General features: G+C 49.0%; 1 protein-coding gene across 1 annotated transcript; it reads right to left on the minus strand.

The window, feature by feature from the left end:
- Positions 1 to 300: 300 nt before the first annotated feature.
- Positions 301 to 13647, minus strand: HBEGF (heparin binding EGF like growth factor). The gene is made up of 6 exons (XM_060143739.1): positions 13325 to 13647; positions 12961 to 13134; positions 9095 to 9272; positions 3205 to 3360; positions 2325 to 2415; positions 301 to 1739 (listed from the first exon to the last, which is right to left on the minus strand). The coding sequence occupies exons 1-5, from the start codon at positions 13368 to 13370 to the stop codon at positions 2343 to 2345; spliced, it is 627 nt and encodes a 208-aa protein (XP_059999722.1). The 5' UTR covers positions 13371 to 13647; the 3' UTR covers positions 301 to 1739; positions 2325 to 2342.
- Between the last annotated feature and the right edge of the window lie 8720 nt (positions 13648 to 22367).

Here is a 22367-nt window from a genome sequence, read left to right on the forward strand (position 1 = left end):
CCTATGTGAAAGATCTATTCTCTACTGTCTCAGAGATGGTATGATATAAGTACTAAGACAAATGATTAGAATCAGATTACCAGTTGCAGCTCTCTCACTTACCAACTGTGTATCCTCGGGCAAGTTACCTAACCTATCCAAGCCTCAGTTTCCAATTCTGGAAAAATGGGACAATAGTACCTCCTACATAGGGTTATTGGGGATACTGAGATAGTATATATAAATAGGCCTGGGCTATTTATGGGCTTAGAAAATACCTACGTTAAACTAGCTCCCAGTTAAAACAATCAGACAGAAGGCTATGGAGTAAGGGTTATCTTTATTTGAATTGCAAAGTATAAATATAAACCAGGTTTGGAAATTCAGGTTTGTAACAGTTCAGTAATGGCACCAGAAACTTCCAGAAGGGACCACGATAGCATACCTTTGTAGTTTTGGTGAGGTGGGTGGGTTTACACAAAAGCCCTCCTCACCTCCAACCTTCTCTGTAGCAATTGGTAGGTTATCAATTACTAAGAACAGTCAGCTCCAATGTTTCCTGTTCCTCCTCAGCCTTTTTCTTTGCTAATCCCTTTTCTAGATTATCCTCTGCTGCATTGACCCCTGCATGGAGTAGCACCAGAAGAATGGCAGGATAAGAGAAATGTCTTGACACAAGGGACAGTGAGTTCCCACTCTGTGGACCTGGACCCGTGGAGGGTGAGGGGCCAGGAAAGCTTCAGGCATGGAAGCCCAACTTCTTCTGAGACTGGGCAGGGAGAGGACACAGGGGAATACCGATATCTGTTACATCTTGACATCAGCACCTTGGGCTTTCAAAACACAAACGGTAGACACAATTGCCTAGGCAAGACTGCCGTCCAACTCATAGAGTGGATCTGACAAAGTTAATTCCTACAGCCTGACCATACAGAACTCCCCCTGTGGCACTCAGATCATGGAAGATCTTCCGAAATGTGGACAGACAATAGATTACTACAGATGGATCACAGAGCCATCGCACATTTGCAGCAGAGGAGACTAATGCTGAGCCAGATGGTGGGGGATGCAGGGTGGAGGGCCAGGAAATCGCCAAAGTAACAGTCTAGGCACTTGAAATATTATTGTTAGATTGTTAAAAACTAAATAAATTAACATACATAGAATAAAATAAATATATAATTTAAGAGGCATTTTACAAACAAACAAACAAACAAAAATAGTTGTTATTTTTCCATCTGGGTAGAAGTCCCAAAATTCAGAGTTCTCAGGTTTATGGTATTTCACAGTTAACTCATCAAATCCAGCACTGAAGGGTCCAAATGGCAGATCCCTTGGTGGCTTGTTGAGTACATGGCTTCTCAATCTTTGTTACTTTCTTCCAGTCCCCGAATCTTTCTTTCTTCCTCTCCTTCCTTTTTTTTCAGGCAAAGATCCTGGAGCATATGGAATTTAACTGGCATTTTAATCCAGAAGATAAGTGTTTAAACAAACTTATGGGGGTAAGTAGGGCTTGGTGGAGGAGAATCAGAAGGGCACGAAGGTCCCTCACTTTTGCTTTCTTCTGACCCAGATCCCACTGGACATATTCTGTTTGGCACTTGAAGGCTCTGGTATTTTGGCAAAGCAGTTATGGGAGGCCCAATTTAGATGGCAACTGGGGATGAAGGAATCTTCATGGCTAGTTGTGAAGTCCTTCCCCTCTGCAGAGTCTGTCATCAACTTGTATCTTCTCAGAGGTAGCAGTCCCCAGCTGATTCCTAAAGCACAAGAAGAAGGCATTTAAAGCTGGATCCAGCTTAAGAGGTCTTAAGAGTCTCCTGAGTCCAGATTTAAGAAGTGGAAAGAGGGCTTCCCTGGTGGCGCAGTGGTTGAGAGTCCGCCTGCCGATGCAGGGGACACGGGTTCGTGCCCCGGTCCGGGAGGATCCCCCGCATGCCGTGGAGCGGCTGGGCCCGTGAGCCATGGCCGCTGAGGCTGCGCGTCCGGAGCCTGTGCTCTGCAATGGGAGGGGCCGCAACAGTGAGAGGCCCGGGTACCGCCAAAAAAAAAAAAAAAAAAAAAAAAAAGAAGTGGAAAGATCTCTGGGAAGGGGTGGGAAGGAGAAGAGACAAGGATGAGAGAAGCTGTCTTCTCAGGCATGGGTCTTGGGTATCTCTCTAGCAACTTCCACCCTAAGTGGAGATGCAGCACTGAGAACCTTTTTGAAAACAATTCTGCAGTGGGACCCTGACTCCATAGCAGCCCAACCCCTAGCTCCTAGGTCAAGAGAAGAATTCAGCATGCCTAGAAACAGATCCAGGAAAGGTGGTGATGGTACCATTGGGCAAAGGATGGACCATTACCTTGAGCACAGGTTTCTCTCAGTGGGACGTAGTCATGCCCAATTTCACTTTCTCTTCATTTTCCACGTCATAACCTCCTCTCCTGTGGTACCTGAGGAAAGTAAGTTTTGTGAGCAAGCTCTGCCTGCTACAGCAGGGTGCAGGCCCCAGAGCTGGTCCTTCCAAAAGATTCTGGCCCAGTGATTCTCTCCATACTTGGAAAAGCCCAGAGGATACGGCAGCTCAACAGACCTCTGGCCAAAGGTCCAACTGCCCCAAAGGATGCCTGTCTCTAATGGCAGGCTACAATTTGCTAAGAACTTTCACCTCATTTATACAATCCTCACAACATCTTTATGAGGTAGGGGAACAGAGATTACAATCACTGAAAGATTACAACCCTTAGAAAGACAGGTAACTTGATCCAGGTCTCACAACACATGAGTTGCATGCTTGTAAATGGGCACAGAGTGCTTAGTAGGTCTCCTCAGTCTAGAATATAAGCTGGATTGAAAGCATGGCCTGGGGACCAGATGCCCCAGATTTGGAAGGATATACCAATAGCACCACCCTTGCCCTGACTACCAAACCACACCCTAATGCCATCAGAGAACAGAGTCAGGAAAAAGAATTGTGTGAAGATGTGGCTCCATGGGTGGGTTGCTGAGCCTGCTGCGAGAAGCAGGACCTCCTACGTCCTGGCAATTTTTTTCCTGGGCTCTAGACACTGGACCTATGTCATACCAGAGAAGCCAGGTTCTTGGAGAGCCTGTACCCAGGAGTGTTAGTCAGACTCCTAGCCCAGGATTTGGGAGGTTAGAGGGCTCATGTGACCATCAGGTAGAAGATCCTGGAGGAGGAGGGATAGAAGTGATTTGCAAAAACAGCCTGTAACACTCACCAAAACATGAGAAGCCCCACGATGACCAGCAGACAGACGGATGACAGCACCACGACCACCACAACCAGGATGGTCGTGTGATCATAGGTATATAAACGATTTTTCACTGGGAGGCTCAGCCCATGGCACCTCTCTCCATGGTAACCCAGGTGGCAGCTGGTCCAAAACAGAACAAAGGAGAGATGAAGTTAGTGGTTTGGCTTCTTGGCAACGGGCCACCTACATAAGCCAGAGCCCACTCCTCACAGCTTCAGCCTGTCAGTCCCTAACTGCGATTCCTGTCCTTCCTCTAGCCTTCTCTAGAAGCCCCTCTACAGGCTCTGTGGCCTTCCTCCTTCACTCCACGCCCTCCCCTTCTGCATTCCCTTTGGTCCTCTGGCACAAAACTCCTACTCCAGGCAGGGAAAAAGCAAAGGAGGACTTCAGGTCTTGGCTAGATTGTTCCACGTGTGGATGATTAATGACATGTGTGTTAAAATGTTCAGAGGACTTGGGCACAAGAGCTGGTGGGTTGGACTGAGGGGATTCAGTATCACTCCCTCTTGTGAGGCCCCTCAACACTCTGACCCAGAAATAAACCCAGCCTTCCCCACCAATGCTTCCAGCGTCCAGTCCCTCTGCCACGGCCCAGCCTATTAATAGGCCCTGCTCCTTTGCCAGAAGTCATTTTTCTCAAGTTTCCTTCATTTAACTCCCAGCTCCCCCTGGGTGCAAGGCCCAACTTGAAAGCTGAATTTTGGCCTTTGGCCTCTGAACGCTGGGCTATCAGGCCTACTTCATCCCAGGACAAAGCAAACAAACCAAGAAAATATCTTCTTGCCTAGCTGTCCTGCCAGTACATTTTAGAATGTCACAAAAAAAACCTTGGCTTTTCTCACTCAAGAAATAAATCAGATGGCAACTGCCTCTTCTAACACAAAACTTTTCCTGGAAGCCCTTGGGAAGACTGACAAGTGCCTACAGTTGAACAAGCACATTCACGTCCCTTTCTTTTTTTGCGAGGGAGCTGCGCGGCTTGGCTTGTGGGATCTTAGTTCCCCGACCAGGGATTGAACCCAGGCCCTAAGCAGTGAAAGCGCGGTCCTAACCACTGGACTGTCAGGGAATTCCCTCACATCCCTTTCCTTATCTGAACATCCCAGAGATCCTTTGATGTAGGTAAGAGCCCATGTTACAGAAAGGCAGAGCTATTTTCCCCACAGTCACATAGCAGGGCAGAGACATAGACACAGGTTGTCTGATGGTGAGCTCAGTGTGCTGCCCACACACATCCATAAATGCCCAGTCAGGGATGCCGTGGCACTGTCTGCCTGGGGACTTTAGGCCACTAACTGCTGAAGGAAGCACCGAGAACCCGGTGGCCCTCTATTCTGAACTGCACATCCTCTGGGGAAAAGGTTAGGCACCTCGTTCCTCAGAGCAAGGAATCCCTTCTTCCTGCCGAGAGGTACCAGGAAAGTTCCAAGGAGCAGACCTATCAGACCCAGGGGCTGGGCTGCCCCTGCCTTCCTTCCCAGCACCTCTTCCTTTCCCAGCTCCTTCTGGGTGTTTCGGGGAACCACCTCACTGCAGGATAAATGTAGGTCAGGCCCACAGCAGAGCACACAGCTCCTTGCCCAGCCTCTCCATGCATCTGTCCCATCGGCCCAGGTGGACAAAACAATGACCCCTATCCTGCCAGGACATAGAGGATGCTCTTAGGAGCACCCCTGGAAAATCACTTGTTCAAAGCACTTTACAGTTTATAAGACACTGTCCTTATCGACTAGCTTAACTGAGACTCATAACACCCTGGTAGGCAGGTATAACCTCTTTTACATATTGAAAGACTACGATTAGGGTCAGAGAGAGTAAATGATTTGCTAAATGTTTCACAACTAGGGAGCAGAAGGGCCAAATTCCAAATTCATAATTATTTCCATTCTGAACAGTGTAGGTTACCCCAAGGAAATACATATCTGATGGGCTTGATGGGTTTCTGGAGCAGAAACAGAGAGCGGTCTGACTCTGCTCTCTCAGTTATTATTACTGTTATCTTGAATGATAAATAACAATTAATAGCACACATTACAGGCTTACTATGAGCCAAGTACTCTGTGCTGATTGCTTTACAAGGATCATTTCATGTAATCTTAAAAACATCTCTATGGGTTTCCCTGGTGGCGCAGTGGTTGAGAGTCCGCCTGCCGATGCAGGGGACGTGGGTTCGTGCCCTGGTCTGGGAAGATCCCACATGCCGCAGAGCGGCTGGGCCCATGGGCCGTGGCCGCTGAGCCTGCGCGTCCGGAGCCTGTGTTCCGCAACAGGAGAGGCCACAACAGTGAGAGGCCCGCATACCGCAAAAAAACAATAAAAAACCAACATCTCTGTGAAGTAGGAGTTACTATCCCCATTTTAAAGATGAAGAGACTGAGGCCAAACTTCTGTTAGATAACCTGCCCAAGATTACACAGGTAGTGAGTGGTAGAGCCAGGATTTGACTCAGCAGTCTGGCTGACTTCAGAGACTGTGCTTTCCTGCGGGGAGGGAAGGTGAAGTTGAGTCTGTTTTTCACTTCCAGCCCATCATTCAAACCCCACAGGTACTTACTCAGATGATAGAAATAAAGCTTGGCCTCAGAGTCCCGCAATTCAGTTACATAATCCCTCCACCCCCACCCTGAGTCAAAAGGATAATAATGTAAACATCCTAATATTACCCACGTCCCCCTCCCTTTGCAGACAACCCCTGGCTCCCCCAGGGAAGGAGCATTCCAAGCATCCCAGGGTGAGGGCAAGATCGTATGTCTTGCCCAGAGCCAGTGACCCATCAAACTGGGATGTGTTGCTCCTACCCACGTCTGTGGCCCATTTCAGAACTTGTATTACAACAGAAGCAAGGACCCTCTAGAGTACAGAGACATCTTCCAATTTGGATTTCTCCACCCCTACCCCAGGAGGTAGAGGGGGCACCATTTGGCGCAGGGGACTCAGAATACATGAGTTCCAGACTGGTCCTGCTGCTATTTCTAGCCAAGTGATCTGGAGCAAGTTACGGTCGCGTTTCCAAGCTTCAGTTTTCTCATGTGAAAGGCAGGAATAATAAATGCCTACGTCACTAGAGCTTTGCGAAGCTCAAATGAGATAATACAAATAAAAGCACTTAATAAAAGGCCAAGTCCCACATGTGTGGGAGTTACTATATAATCAGATTCCGGAGGATACTGCCCATATCCTGAGGAAGGGAGCACCAAAGTCAGACGGAGCCAAAGAGAAGGGGGCTCGCCATTCCTTCTTGGCATCTGGGCAGTGAGGCCAAGTAGAGCCTTCAAGCCTGTCTCTCTTCTAGCTCTGAGTCCTCGTCAGACTAACTGTCCCCAGGCTTCCTCCAGCCACAGGAAACTTTGCAGCCAGTTTCTGGGTCAGCAGCTCATCAGGAGCCCCAGGAAACTGCTCTTTGAGGGCAACTTTTGGCTGGTGACACAAAAGGGTTTTCCTGTGGGTGATGGCTGCAGAGGGCTGGTTTAGGAAGCCGGCCAGCCTCAAGCTCACCACGGCAGCCTGACACACCCAGCTGGTGGTTGCTGGGTCTGGAGGCAAGAAGGAGCCACAGAGTGTCCCAGATGTAGGTGCCCAGATGTCACATTCTCCCAATCCAGGAGCTCTGTGTCTTCTTGCTGCCTGCTGCCCTGAGTACCAAGGGCTGAAGGCAGGAGGCTGCCAAGCCAGACACAGAATTCAGCCCCTTGAAAATCTGCCTAGGAAGCAGACACAGAGTCTTCACATCAGATTCCATGCTCTTCAATTAGAAAAAGCCTTAGGAGACCTCTAGTATAATAGCTGCCCTCTGTAAAATCGTGCTCCAACTCTGTAAGAACAGACAGGGAAGAAGGACGCAATCCAACACCCAGTGCAGCCTGGGGGCATGAAAAGCATGTTGGACGGGAAGTCAGGCACCTGAGTGCCTGTCCTGTTTCCACACACTTTATTTAGCTGTTGATCTCAGACAAATCACTTCCTACTTCTGGGCTCCAGTTTCCTCATCTTTCAAGTACAGACAGCAAGCCCTGCCTACCCAGCAGAGGGCTTTTGAGAATACAGGGCTGTATTTTCCCGTCCCCTAGAATAGCTGACACCAAGTAGGTGCTCAACAGAGACCTGTTGGGCTCAACTCATATTAAATGTAAACTGTAAAGCTCCATGGCAAAGGAAGGAAGGCACTGTCACAGTTACCATCACCATCCCTAGGGCCACCTTGACCCTGGACACCATTATCTAGGTTCTCTGGGTTTAGGTGGTCAGTCAAGCTCAGCTCTCCAGGAGAGAAGCCTTAAAAGGGTTCTCAGCTGAGCAGTGGAAGTCCCTCCACCAACGCCCCGGACCAGTTCGGCCCAGACAGATTTCTGGCCTTGATCCATCTTGACTACGCTCAGAGTCACTGCCTCCACCCTGTGCTAATGAGGCCAGTTTACAAATTTAGGACAAACATTCCCTGCCCTGTCTCAAGACTTCTGGAAGAATAATTGGGGGACTGTCTAGGTCACTCTTTTTTTTTTTAACATCTTTATTGGAGTGTAATTGCTTTACAATATTGTGTTAGTTTCTGCTGTATAACAAAGGGAATCAGCTATATGTACACATATATCCCCATACTTCCTCCCTCTTGCGTCTCCCTCCCACTGTCTAGGTCACTCTTAAGCAACCCTCTCCAATACCAAGCTCTTGACAAGGATATGAAAGGAGAGGACACACAAGTGACTGTAGACGTGGAGGGGGGTGACGGGTCTGTCTGACAATTGCCAAATACAGGGCAACTCTGCTGTATGAGATCAGATGGGACAAGGAAGCTTTAAAAAAAAAAACAAAGGATCTGTACCAATCACAGCAGAAGAGATGCGAGGCAGCCAGCCTTCTCGACAGGCTGGGAAGTGGTGTGCACACAGCAATCTCCTGACTCTGTCCAGAGCCTCCCAGGTCACAGAGGTTGCCACTCCACAGAAACTCAGGCCCAGCAGAAGAGAGTGCATGTTTACAGCCTGATGTGGGTGTTGGTCTCAGGCACAGTGGCGACATTATGCCTGCCACAGAGCATGGCAGTGTCGTCATCCCTGAGGGGTTGCCAAGGCAGCCATTTGCTGGGCTTGGCCTAGCAGAGTGGCTGGGGAACCCATGGCCTCTCCACCCACACCCCTGCCCAGGGAAGGGGTGGTGCTGCCTGACCGGGGGCTGATGCCTACTGAGTTGGGTTCCATTTTCCGTTAATCTTACACAAAGGAAGTGTTCTCCCACCCCCATAGCCAAAGGTCAATACCCACCATGTCCCCCACCTCCTGGCCCTGGCCAGGGTGAGGAAGAAGGGAGGAGGGGCTTCTCCCTGCTCCCACAATGATTGCTTTCTCTACAGTCCTGCCATGTCTTAGAATCAACCCACATTTGCTCATTCATATGCACATATGTCTGAGTACACATACCTGCATAGCACATATCCAAATGCACCTCATACCTACCTGCAGGACTTGGGAAAGAAGGCCACGGGAGCTCCACTCCACCCAGGAGCCCCACTCTGCCATGTTTCCTACTGGCTTCTCCCATCTGGAGTAGGGCATGAGGCAGAAATGAAGAACCTGCCTTCAGGTGTCAGCTCTCCTAGCGTGTGCTCATTTCTGAGCAAGCAGGAAATGCCCCCAAAGATGAAAGAGCATCACAAACCCACGCCACAGGAAATTGCATCCTATGCTGGGGGGAGCCCCTTCCGCTGACTAAAAATATTTCCCCTCCTCCCAACTTCCTCCCAGAGGTTGAGAAGAAACTGGGTGGATTTATGAATTCAAGGAACAGTGACAACCAGGAACAGCCACCAGGCTGACAAAGAGTGAGCTGTTAACAGTCAGCCCCGGGGAAGGGACACTTACATGCAGGATGGAGCCCGGAGCTCCTTCACATATTTGCATTCTCCATGGATGCAGAAGTCCTTGTATTTCCGAAGACATGGGTCTCTCTTCTTCCCTAACCCCTTGCCTTTCTTCTTTCTTTTCCCACGCTCCTCCTTGCTCGGTGTGGCCAGAGCTTGTGGCTTGGAAGAGAAAGCAGCTGCGGTAGAAAAGTACCCTGTTACGTCTTTGACTTCCTCAGGGGAAAAAATCAGAACAGCACAGTGTCTGGAAGGATGTTTTGATCCTACCTGAAGTCAGAGGCCTGAGAAGGCCTCTCGGCTCAGTGCCTCCCAAGAGCTGAAGGAAGACTGGGCAGACCTCCCAAAAGTGGTGGAGGAAGTAGAGGCTGGGGGGTCCCAAGGAAGACATTTCATAAACTCAGTTTAAGAACCTCATTCTATGGACTTGAGGACACGGGGAGGGGGAAGGGTAAGTTGGGACGAAGTGAGAGAGTGGCATGGACATATATACACTACCAAACGTAAAATAGATAGCTAGTAGGAAGCAGCCGCATAGCACAGGGAGATCAGCTCAGTGCTTTGTGACCACCTAGAGGGGTGGGATAGGGAGGGTGGGAGGGAGACGCAAGAGGGAGGGGACAAGGGGATGTATGTCTGTGTGTAGCTGATTCACTTTGTTATACAGCAGAAACTAACACACCATTGTAAAGCAATTATACTCCAATAAAGATGTTAAAAATAAAAAGACTACTGGGTCCAAGTGACACTTAAAAAAAAGGACCTCATTCTAAGAATGCTAGCTTCTGTTGAGTAGCTTCTGTTGAGTAACTGCAGCTGATTGGGCAGTTCTACTAACCTCACCCCCACCCCACTGTCCATCCTCATCTCCTACTCCCCCACGCCCACTTGGTTCTATTTTGGCCTTAAATCAGCCTCATTTCCTGATGCTACACTCAGTGACCCATTTGCAGGAAGACAGCGTCAGAGATAAAAATTGCTTCTGGAGAAGGTACTTGGAGAGTATTTTAGAGGGAAGAGGCTCCTAAAATAAGAACAGTGCCCAGGTCCAGGTGGTCCCCTCTGGGGTACCCATTAGCAGCAGCGGACCATGATGAGCCCAGAGCAGAACCAGGCTCAGGGACAGCAAGCAGGCCACCCCTGGTCAGAGATTTGCTGTTTTAACTTTTTAAATTTTTTTAATTTTAAAAATATTTTTATTGATCTATAGTTGATTTACAATAGTGTGCTAATTTCAAAGAGCCTTGCTTTTTTGACATCAAGCAAAATATTTACCCTGCTCTGTGTGCTATTTGCAGCTCACCACTTCTCTCAAAGGTCCATTTACATATATCCCCAGATGTCCTGTTTATAGCTCCCTAGAATGGGGAGTACAGTGCACAAGCAGCAGAAAGATGGAAAGTAAAGAACTATCAGAAGGAACTAGAACAATGATAACTCTCCCCATTCTTTCCACACTTAAAAAGGGAAAAACAACCTCACACAGACATCCAGCTGGGACTGATCATGGGCTATGCCCATCAGCCCAGGGGTCTGACACAAGTCTCCCCTCCCCTGTCCCAGCAGAAAAAAGGTGCCTGCTGTCTATGGCTATAGCCACATGTCTGGTAGAAGGATGAGCGTCATACATTAGACTGGAGTCCTAGGATCCTCAAGGTGGAACTGACTTCAAAAAATATGGCTTTCCATTTTCTGTTGAAAAACTTGAGGTCCTGAAAGGCAGTGACTTGCCCAAGGTCCTACAGGTTTGGGATCTGAAATGTGGTCTCTGGACTCCATATCCAGTGCTCTTTCCCAGCACACCAAGCTACCTCACACAACCCAGTCCCCTCTTCCAGACAAGCCTAGAGCACATGGGATGCTGAGCCAGGAATGAGACAATGAATGGGCTCTGAAGTTAGCAGACCCATGCTCGAATTTCAGCCATGTGATCTTGGGCAAGTCACTTAATCTCTCTGAACCCTGTAGCTCTTGGTAAAAAGTGAAGAACAGGTGTTCCTATCTCAGAGGGTTGCAGCAAGGATTAATTAACCCACAATAACATGTTAAGTGCCTAGAATACAGGAGGCACTTAATAAATGGTAACAGTTATTTATTTTAGGTGATAGGATCCTTAGACCTGAAAAATAGTCTTTGCCCAGCAAACCCAAGTAAAAAGAAGAGGCAGATGCCAGTAGTAGTCCCATAGACTCTTGCTTCCTCTGGTGCAGACCCAGGCCCTTTCAGAACTCAGAAGGTGAGGCAGATGCTCAGAGGAAACCAATGACCATGGCTGTGGTGAAATTGAGGCAGGAGGGCCCAGCCGATCAGAAAAAGGAGGGAGAGGGACTTCCCTGGTGGCGCAGTGGTTAAGAATCCGCCTGCCAATGCAGGGGACACAGGTTCGAGCCCTGGTCCGGGAAGATCCCACATGCCGTGGAGCAACTAAGCCCATGCGCCACAACTACTGAGCCTGCACTCTAGAGCCCACGAGCCACAACTACTGAGCCCGTGTGCCCCAACTACTGAAGCCCACACGCCTAAAGCCCGTGCTCTGCAACAAGAGAAGCCACCGCAATGAGAAGCCTGCGCACCACAATGAAGAGTAGCTCCCGCTCTCTGCAACTAGAGAAAGCCCGCACGCAGCAACGAAGACCCAGCACAGCCAAAAATAAATAAATAAATAAATAAATAAATATTTTTTTAAAAAAAGAAAAGGGAGGGAGAGAGTGACAGAGTGACAGCCAGGCTCCTGCCGGGGAGAGGGAGCAGTGAGTCAGGTCTGCAGAGCTAGGAGGAGCAGCTGTGTGGGTGGAGGGTGAGTCACAGCCCAGCTCTGCCCTGCCTATGAGGAGAGGGCCAGGAGAATACAGGTTGTTCAGGCCAGGAGTGACCCCCAGAGGGCCACTGTGAGAGGATGGAAGGTGGGAACCCAGCCTCAGCTTTGGGGCAGACCCCTGATGTATACTAAATAGAGATAGCACCTAAGGGAAACTCTGGGTAAGGAAGAAGGGTGGCAGAGGAGCAGACAGAGCCAGAACAGGTGGGTATCTTTCCAACCAAATATAGTCACTCCGGGGCTCCAGGGCTCAGTCCCTGCTCCACCCTTAAGAATCTCTGCAGGTGACTGGGGGCAAGGAAGCAGGCAAAACTGGAGGCTCTGGACTCTGCTCTGTGCTTGTATTTACTTAGCCACAGCACCTCTGCTGGTTGAAGGATCCCATTTGGTCCTTCCTCCCTTGGAGTCTCTCTCAGGGACTCAAGGTGGTCAGGAAGTATCCAGGCTTGTGTAGGATTTGTAGACACCCAGCATATCAATACAGCTCTCTAGGGACCCAGTGCTCACCATTCACAGCCTCCCGAGGAGGTGCTGGCCTAACCTGAGGGGGGACCAAGTGCTCCTCGTTCCCCTGTTTCCCCAACCTGGAGACAGGTGGATGGAGGAGACTAACACTGCACACCTTGTATGTGCCCAGCATCTCCACATCTGTTACCTTATTTTATACATAATAGTCAGTTGATGTGGGAATTAGGGGTTGTGCACATTTTTTCATAGAAACTCTAAGGAAAGCATCTCAACCATTCCTTGTTCCTATCACCCAGCTTACCTCAGAGCAACGTACCAACCCCACACACCTTGCCTGTTTCAATTCGCCTCAGAGTATCCAGAAAGGCAGCAACGTGGCATGTGAGACTACGTTGGGCAAGAAAGACAACAGGATCTACATTCTAGGACCCCCCAGTGAGTTTATCAGGCCAAGCGGCTTTTCCTTGAGGTCCTCCATGAAAACCCCCAAACCATAGGTGTGCCCAATCGGCATAAATGCCAGATCCACTTATTCTTCAACTGTCCACCGGGGTCCGAGGATGGGCATCCCTCACACCCACCTCTGAAAAGGTCCAGGTCTGTCTCTTCCAAGTCCAGGACTTCCCGGCCTCGGCCACCTCCCGGGGGCAGCAGCTGGTCCGTAGATTGAGTAGGGGAGTCCAGATTGCTGGTTCCAGCCGCCAGCCCTCTTCGAAGCCGCTCCAGGCTGTCGCCGGTCACCAACGCCGAAAGCACTGCGGGTGAGGGACGAGGCCGCTTCAGACCCGCCGCCCAGACCCCCGTCGCCACGTACCGCTGCCGGCGCCCGCCTGCCAGGGAGCACGGGCCCCACCAAGTGGCCCGCGCCGGGGGCGCTGCAGCGATCTTCCTTCGTGTCCCCTGCAGAGCGTCCCCATCCCCCCCGACCCCCGGCAGCCCTCTTACCTGCAGCCAAAAGGAGCTTCAGCACCACCGACGGCAGCAGCTTCATGGTCCCGGACTCGGCGGAGGCGGCGAGGCAGCAATCACTTTGGAGGCGGCGGCCACCGGGCGCTGGCACGGGAGCCGGGTGGGAGGAGCACAGGAGATCCTGCCGGGCACGTTCTGTTGCCGGCCTCTGCGTGCAAGCCTGGCTGGGATCTCAGCGGAGCTCGCGGCCGCCGGGCGTCTCTGTATTCACTCTGTCTGTCCGTCCGCCCTAGCCCTTGAGCCTCAGTAAGTATAGCCAGGTGCCTTCCGCGCGCAGCTCCCGCGGTAGACTGAGCGCTCCCGAGCTTGCGGCCGGGAATAAGGCTCCAGGAGGCGCCGAGACTCCGCCCCGCCCCCTGCCGCCCCGCCCCCCCTCCTCCCGCGCTGGGACTCCCGCCCGGCTCCAGGCGCCTGCCGCCCAGCCCCGGACCCCGTGGGCGCGGCTGGGAAAAGGGGCGGGAGAAGGGGGCGGTGCTCACATATTTTGGGACTAGGCCAGAGCAGCCGCGGCCTGACTGTGGGTAGGGCTGCTGACCGGCAGGTGGCGGGGACCAGCTCCTACCTTTCCCCAGATGCTTGTCACGCTGCAGCCTTGGGACTGCTGAGCTGCGCTTCGCCCTTGGACACCCCTCATTCCTTCCTCTCTTCCAGGCCTGGTCCCTCCGGTCATCCGTGCTCTAAACCAGAGACCTCCACCCATGTCATCTTCTGAGCTTCAGAAATCCTCTTCTTTGCCTACCGATAAATCAAGTAGTAAATAATAATTAATTCATTTATCATTTAAAATTAGACACATGAATGCCAGGAGGTCTTGTGAGCCCAAGGTTACCAGAGTTGCAGTTGCAGGCACCTGGTATCAACCCAGCAAAAGCAAAGGAAGTTAGTGGTATTCTTCCAGCCCCTGGAGTGGCTTCTCCCCATCTTTGTCCCAGAGGACATTGTCTCCATTAGGATTTTTGAACTATTGAGTATAATTCCCAGGCTTCTGGGATTGGAGAGACACAGGCTGTGAAACAAGCCTCCTACTTTTCCTTGCCTTTGAACACCACCTTCTTCTCCAACATAAAAGCTGAGCCCCCTCCCACAGGACCCAGCTGGCTAACCTAGGTTGCCACGTTCAACAGGTGCCAGGAGATTGATGTGTTTTTCTTCCAACTTACGAATTTTTACAGGGGTCTTCTGGAGTCAATGTCCTGACCCAAAGAAATTACTCTCTCGGTAGGCATTTCAGCTCCTAGGGACACGCTGGGACGGGAGTTGTAAGACACAGGGCTGAGTTGGCATTTCAGAGCCCTCAAATTGTGCCAGGTAGAGCTGCTTGCCTGATTCAGCCCATGTGTAGGGATAAAAACAGGCCTGCTATTTATACATAGTCTATCCCACTCTCCCTCCCCATCCCCACTTCTGCAGGGGTAAATGGGGCTCTTCCCTCTTAATTTGTCCCTAGCAACTCTCCCCAGGTTTAGGTTTCCATAATGCCCTGGAATCACTACAGATCTAAGCTGGAATCCTAACTTTGCTTCTTACTGTGTGACCTTGGACGAGATATTTAATCTCACTGAGTCTCAGTTTCCACATCTCTCAAATGGGAATAACAATAATAATAATGCCTACTTTGTAGAGAGCTTCGTGAAGATTGAACGAGGGAACGCATATAGAGCAATTAGTATAGGGCCAGACATATTGTCATAAATGTGACCTATTATTATCATTATTATTACTAATCATTCTATACTGACTGTTCCACTTCCTTAGCAACCTCTTTTCTCTCCCTTCCCCACAGGTCTGAGGCTCCATGTGTGGTTGGGCTGGTTTTTAGGAGGAAGCTCACCTGTCACCTATTTGGCCAAGTGCCATTGTGGGATTGTTCCTTTTGATGGTCAGTATTGGGCCTAGGACCTCAGTAGATTGTCACCACCCAGGACACACCTTTATTCTCCCTCGGCAGCTGCCTGACAGCCTGCTTCCCCAAAACGAAGCCACCTTGGGGTCAGGGCTCTCCCCAGGGGAGGGTGGAGGGAAACACTTCCTGACACACAGCCAAGTCACCCCCTTCCCCTCACCACTGCCAGTTTCACACCCTGCTCTCCTGTCCCAGCCTGCCTCTCCCTTCACACACTGTGACCTTCTGCCTTCTCACCCTCACATCAGTCTTAGCCCATTCATGGGGCAACTCCAAGCTTTCATCACACCTGTGAGCCTCACCCCAGCTCAGTTTGTGTGTCAGCCAGGTTTTATGGGAAGGACCTGCAAAAAGAATACAAAGGGCCTGGAATGGTTTGGGGACAGTCACTTCTCTCAGAACTTTGGGTGTCCTCTAATCAGAAAAAGGAATCACGATTCATTCTGGGACAAAGTCATTAACTCATTTATTCCACAAATAATCACGGAACACTTACCACGCACTAGGGACACAGCGATAAACAAGACAGCCAAGGATATGCTTTTATGGAGCTTGCACTCTACCATAGGGGGAGACAGGCAACACGTGAAGTAAATTAAAAAGTAAACTAGATCCTATGATGACAATTGCTAAGATGAAAGTTAAAATTCAATGATATACTATAGGATGTTGTGTCCCAGTGCTTGGGACAACACGTTAGACTCGGTGACTGATTAGCAAAGGTCTCTCTGAGCCTGTGACCTGTAAGCTGATGCTTGAATAAGCAGAAGGAACCAGACTTGTGATGATCCATTGCCAAAGTATTCTAAGCCGTGCAAATAGGGCAAAAACTTTGAGATGGGAACAAGTTTGGAGCACTCAGGGAACAGCAAGGAGGCCAGAAAGGAGGGAGGGTTATGAGATAACATTGAAGCAAAGGCTAGTGACAGATAACAGAGAATGTTACAGGCCCAAGGTAGATGCTGGATTTTATTCCCTATCACTGTGAGCATCAAAGGAGGGATGTCAGTGAGAAAGCATCGTTATGCAGGATTCTTTCACCTCTTCCCCTTTCTCTACCCAGGCCTCTCTAACCCACCTGCTCTCTGGCAGTCAAGTGCCAGGGACACACTCCTGAGGAAGCAGACAGGCCACTCTTCTTTCCCTGACTATCTGTGGACCGTGGGCAACTGAGGCTTAGAACCCTACTGGCCCTGGGCCACTAGTGAGTCACAAGGGGGCAAATCCACAGCAGAAACCTTGGCATCCTGCTTCCCAGCTCTGTGCTGGGTTCCCAGGCCTCTGGAAAGACAGGCCCCTTGGGACACTGTCACTGACTCAGCTAGGCCATACAGACCTTCATTTAGGGAGAGCACTTGCAAGCCAGTGGGAAGGAGGTGCTGGCGGTGACAAGAAATGGGAGAAGGGGACTTGGAGAGGGGACCCACCTGAGTCCCTTCCCCACTGTGGCTGAGATGTCTATGCTAATAGATTGGTTCTCCCACACCTGGCTGTGCATCAGAATTACCTGGGAACTTATTTAAGATAAAGAGGTCCTCCTAATTCAAAACTTCCTGGGGTGGGTCCCAGGCATTTACACTTTTGGCAGGCAATTCTGACATCAGCCAGTTTATGAAGCACTGGTCTGCATAATTAGGATAATGAGTTAAGCATCTGAACGAAATCTGAACCTCTGAGGCAGAGGCAGAAGAACTTTAAATAATGACACTTCCCATGTGCTCATGATCTTGCGTGATCCTCACAACTGCCCTAAGACTAGATACTCCTCCCTATTTTAAAAGGGTGAGGCCAAAAACAGGTGAGTAACAGCCCAAGGCCACCCAGTTAGTAAGAATCTCAGCCTCAATTAGAATTCCTCTCTGTTTCCTCGGCCTGTGCTCTTAAGCTCAACACTATTCTGAACAAATGCATGAGACGATGGCCGCCCTCTCTCTGCCTCTACCGACAATAACATCCTCAGCTTTACTGAGGCTCAGTGCTCCATCTGTCTTGGGGGGAGGTGCTAAGAATCTCTGCCTCACAGACTGGAGGGAGGCCTAGGTAAGGGCAACAGGGCAGCTAGTGAAATGGGTACACTCCCGGGAGCCAGACTGCCACGGGTTCAAATTTAGGTTCTGCTATTTTTCTATCTTTCTAACTTTGGACATGTTAGTCAATTTCTCTGATCTACAGTTTGCTTATCTGTAAAATGGGGATAATAATAGTAGCAGAATATGATGCCTGGCCCATAGTAGGTGCTTACTTGGTGACAGCTGCAGTTAGGACCAAATGCTTCCTTCTGTCTTCCTTTCCCCCTTCCTTCCTTTCTTCCTTCATTTCTCCCTCCCATTCTTTGTTCCTTCCTTCCTTTCTTCCTCCCTCCTTTCCTTCCAGTGGGAATTTAGTAAGGTGCTGCTTTCACCTGGGCCAGTCATCCTCAGTTGAAGTGGTCCCTCTCTGCTGCGAGATGGCCATTCTTACCAATGAGTTGGTGGATCTGCAAGGCCACTCAAAGTTTTAGAAACCTCTACCCAAAACAGCAGCCCTCATCGCTCAGAGAGAAGCATGTGACCCCTGGGGGATGGGATTCAGCTGCCTTCTCCTTCCATTCTGACCAGAAAAGTGAGTCCCAAGTAGACCCAGAACTCGGCTGGCTGGGGATAACGGAGGGGCTCCTCCACTGAGGGTACTTCTATCACCAGGTGGCCATGAGCCCAGTTACCCAAACTTGGAAGCTCACGGTAAGGGGTCATTTCTCCTACCCCAGGCTGATTTCTCTCATCCATGTCTCTATCCCCATGAGAGCCAGTTGATCAGGCAATTTGGGGGGGTGCAGCGGGATTTGAACTCAGGCCTGATCTTTGGAGTCCCCATGCACCTCCTATGCTGACTGGGGCCCCTGGAGGAAGTGCCAGATAATACTTCTTGTGCACCTGGGTGTAGAGAGGCTCTTATGTCTCATGGCCTGGGGTCAAGATCCATTTGAATAGGATGATAGATAGGAATGGATGAGGTGGGGGTGTGTGTTAAGGGGACGTCTGAAATCCCTATCATCCCCAGAAGATGTTGAGGAAAGGATACTTATGATGTGCTTGGCGAACGCCTGGATTCCAAGCCATCCTCCTCCATTTCTGTGGCTTCAAGAGATTTAAATCTCCAGCCCCAGGACTCTACCCCTTCCGTCATCCCCTAGCACAGATGGCGCACTGGAGGGACAGGCAAGTGATTCTCATCCATCACACAACCCGCCTCCTTCCTCAAGCCTCAGGTTTCTCCATAGAAAATGAAGGTTTGAAACAATTGTTCTGTATTCAGGCACTGGCCAGTGATGTCCAGGGTGAATTGTTGGCAGTCGTGCTGCTGTGAACAGTCTTGCTGAGACAATTCTATGATGATCAACAATGCCTGATCTACAGGGTGTGATAACTTCCTCTCTGTGCCTCGGTGTCTTCATCTTCAGATGGGGGGAGAATAACAATCTACTTAGGGGGTTCTTGTGACAATTGAAGGAGATAGCATCTCTGAAAGTGCTTGGCAAAAGGGAAAGCCCTATATAAATAGGTCAGTACTATTATTAACGTCTCCAGAGCTCAGCCTTGGAACGAGGTCACATCACATCCTGTACCAGGAATGTATGTTTGGTTCCTCTTAGAAATGTGGTCACAGAGCTGCAATTTAACAATATCCATTTGCTCTTTTAAAATTTATTTTATTTTATTTTATTTGGCCACGCCATGTGGCTTGCGAGATCTTAGTTCTCCAGGAATCGGGACATGCTCCCTGCGGTGGAAGCGTGGAGTCCTAACCACTGGACCGCCAGGGAATTCCCATTTGCTCTTTTTTATAACTTAAGGTTGATCTAAGACAATGGTTCACAAAGGAAGAGATACTACCTCCTAGGGGATATTTTAGTAATCTGTGGGAGAGTCTTTGGTTGTCACCGATTGAGGAGTCTTCAGGCATTTGTGGGGGAAGGACGTCAGGCACACACAATTAAGAATTGCCCCAACTTCCACTGCTTTTGAGTGTCCCGTCAGATACTCATATGGGTGAAATTTTGATTATAATTACTTGAGCCTAGACTCATTTCTAATTCACACAAAAATACAAAAAGAGTTTTTGCACTGACTTTTCCAGGAATGAAATTAGCATGAGTTTTCATTTTGGCGTTATCTGAGTTGCCAAACGACAAACCTGTGTCCGTTAGTATTTGTAGTTGTCACATTCAAGGTAAGTCTGTGTAGGTGCAACTTCACTGAGATTTCTAGAGTAGTCTGACCAAGCATTTGCCTATTCAAATAATATTATTTTATTTTAAATCACCTCTTTTATATTAATTAGGGTATTCACTTTCTTTAAAGAGTAAATGTGCAGTTAGGATATTATTTGTGAAATTCATTTCCGAATAGTAAAGAGACGTTAATGTATTTGTTATAAAAAGGAAACATCGGGCTTCCCTGGTGGCGCGTGGTTGAGAGTCTGCCTGCCGATGCAGGGGACACGGGTTCGAGCCCCGGTCTGGGAAGATCCCACATGCCGCGGAGCAGCTGGGCCCGTGAGCCATGGCCGCTGAGCCTGCGCGTCCGGAGCCTGTGCTCCGCAACGGGAGAGGCCACAACAGTGAGAGGCCCGCGTACTGCAAAAAAAAATAAAATAATAAATAAATAAATAAATAAAAAGGAAATATCGATTCTGAAAGGGTTGAGAACCACTAACATAAGAGATGTTCACATGGAATATGAATATCTGTATCCTTTGTAAAAACGCTGTTCTAGATATTATTACGTAGAAGGTCCCTGGCCAGTGCCTGAATGAGGTGTAATAAACTCCTCTTGTAGTTCAGTGTTAGGAAGTTTGGCTCATCTGGTATCTGGTATAGGTACTTCCTTTTATGAGATAATGCAGGTGTGGAATTCATATGCTCCCTTTTTGCATCCACTGCCAGGAAGCTCACAGTTAAGTTTTGGTGCTCAGTTGCAGTGATTATCCCCAGTCCAGCGTTTTGAAGACAATGATTTCTTACTTCTCCAATTTGATTTCATTATGGAGCTCTTTAATCCTTCTGTAAATATTTACTTGTTTCTATGTCTCTTGTTGTCTAAATCTTTTCTGGAAGTAAGGGGAGCATAAGTAATTAGTTTGAAACTCAATAATCACATACCTGCAGTTGCCTTCCCAACACTTCCTGAGTCTGGCAGTCTAGGTCAGAGGCGACCGGAAAGCCTGAGGTAAAAAGGTTTACTGAGGGCTCGGGTGGTTTTGCTCTGCAGACTCGATCTCTCTTTTTCCTCTGCCTCTTCCTTTCAAAGGCTCTCACCCCTCCACTCCAGATGGAGTGACGGCATTGTGACAAGTGGAAGCAGGCTCCAGCTGTCAGGGTCCACTCCAAATCTTGGCTGGATCTTGGTGTCTGGGATAAAGGTGGGGTCAGAGAAGGGCACCCCAGCCCCAGGATGAAAGATGCCCAAAGCTCCAGCTGGAGAGACTCTCTCTCCCCAGACACTCTCCTAGCATCTTGTCTGAATCCCTCAGAGAGGAGGCTTTAAGCTTGGGCTGAGGCATGTGACCGACACCTTTCTGCTCCCTGGGTCCACCGGCCCCTAACTCTGACCTTGAACAAAATATCTCTCTGAGCCTCAGTTTCCTCATCCAGAAATGGGAACATTAGCTACCTCAAAGGGCTACTGTGAAGACTCACTGAGATAACCTGCAAGGTGCTCAGGCAGTGCTTGGAACATAGCAAGTACTCAGAAACCAGCAGTGGCTGTTCATTCCAATCTGCCCTGGATTGGTATGACTCATAGGCCTGTCTGCTGGCCCCAGCTGTGAGCTCCTGGAGGCAAGAGCGTGCATTCAATCTCAGCTCCTCATTCATAAGTTCAGTGACTGTGGCAAACTGCTCAACCTATCTGAGCCTCAGTGTTCTTATGATAAAGTAAGAATAATGAAATATACCTCAAATTTGTGGTGTGAGTAAAATTAACAGTGGTTATTTTGGGGTAAAAGGGCATTTGAAAATTTATTTTATGTTATTTTTACTCTTATGAGCATTTTCTGTTTTCTCTAGAACACATGCGAATTATTTATGTATTGAAGTCATTTTTCAAAAATGTGCTTTTTTTCTAAAAAAAAACCCTTAAATTTATTGAGCACTCACTACATTTTAGGTATTGTTCTAAGAGCTTTACATACATTATTTCATTTAATTCTCACAACAGCTCTCTGAGGAAAAGAGTATCTTCACCTCCATTTTTATTTATTTATTTATCTATTTATTTATTTATTTGGTTGTGCCGGGTCTTAGTTGCGGCAGGCGTGCTCCTTAGTTGAGGCATGTAAACTCTTAGTTGTGGCATGCATGTGGGATCTAGTTCCCTGACCAGGGATCGAACCCCGGTCCCCTGCATTGGGAGCATGGCGTCTTAACTGTTGCACCACCAGGGATGTCCCCACCCCCATTTTATAGATGGGAAAACCAAGGCTTAACGAGGCTGAGCAATTTGCTCAGCTGGTTGTAAGTGAATCTATACATGTGATAAAATTTCATAAAACTATACACCCAAACACACACAAATGAGTGCATATGGAAACAAGTGAAATCTGAATAAGGCCTGCAGTCTAGTTAACAGTGTTGTGCTTATGTCATCATCCTGGTTTTGAATATTATACTATTGTTATGTGAGATATTACCATTGGGAGAAGCTGGATGAAAGGTACCAGCCACAGACCTGCTTTTTTTTACAACTTTGCTGTACACGGGCCTCTCATTGTTGTGGCCTCTCCCGTTGAGGAGCACAGGCTCTGGACGCGCAGGCTCAGCGGCCATGGCTCACGGGCCCAGCTGCTCCGCGGCATGTAGGATCTTCCCAGACCGGGGCACGAACCCGTGTCCCCTGCATCGGCAGGCGGACTCTCAACCACTGTGCCACCAGGGAAGCCCTACAACTTCTTCTATAGTTCTTCTTCTATGATTAGACTCACATCGTTTTTTTAAAATAAGTTAAATTAAAAGTTTTAAAAAACTGTGAGTTTTTTAAAAGCTTGTCATAAGAATTACATGAGATAATGTGCCTAGCACAGTGGTTGGATGCAACTGACATTTCACTATATGATATTTTCTTTCTTCCCCACTCTGGA

This window comes from Lagenorhynchus albirostris, chromosome 3 (genome assembly GCF_949774975.1).
Source record: "Lagenorhynchus albirostris chromosome 3, mLagAlb1.1, whole genome shotgun sequence".
NCBI classification, from domain to species: Eukaryota; Metazoa; Chordata; class Mammalia; order Artiodactyla; family Delphinidae; genus Lagenorhynchus; species Lagenorhynchus albirostris.

Excerpts from the sequence above, each read along its gene's own strand:
- HBEGF (XM_060143739.1), bottom strand. The coding sequence starts at position 13,370 with ATGAAGCTGCTGCCGTCGGTGGTGCTGAAGCTCCTTTTGGCTGCAG. Across the intron at positions 9,273-12,960 it reads AGACCTGGACCTTTTCAGAG|CTGCTTTCTCTTCCAAGCCA; the intron begins GTGGGTGTGAGG and ends TTTCTACCGCAG. Across the intron at positions 2,416-3,204 it reads GTGGGGCTTCTCATGTTTTG|GTACCACAGGAGAGGAGGTT; the intron begins GTGAGTGTTACA and ends TACTTTCCTCAG.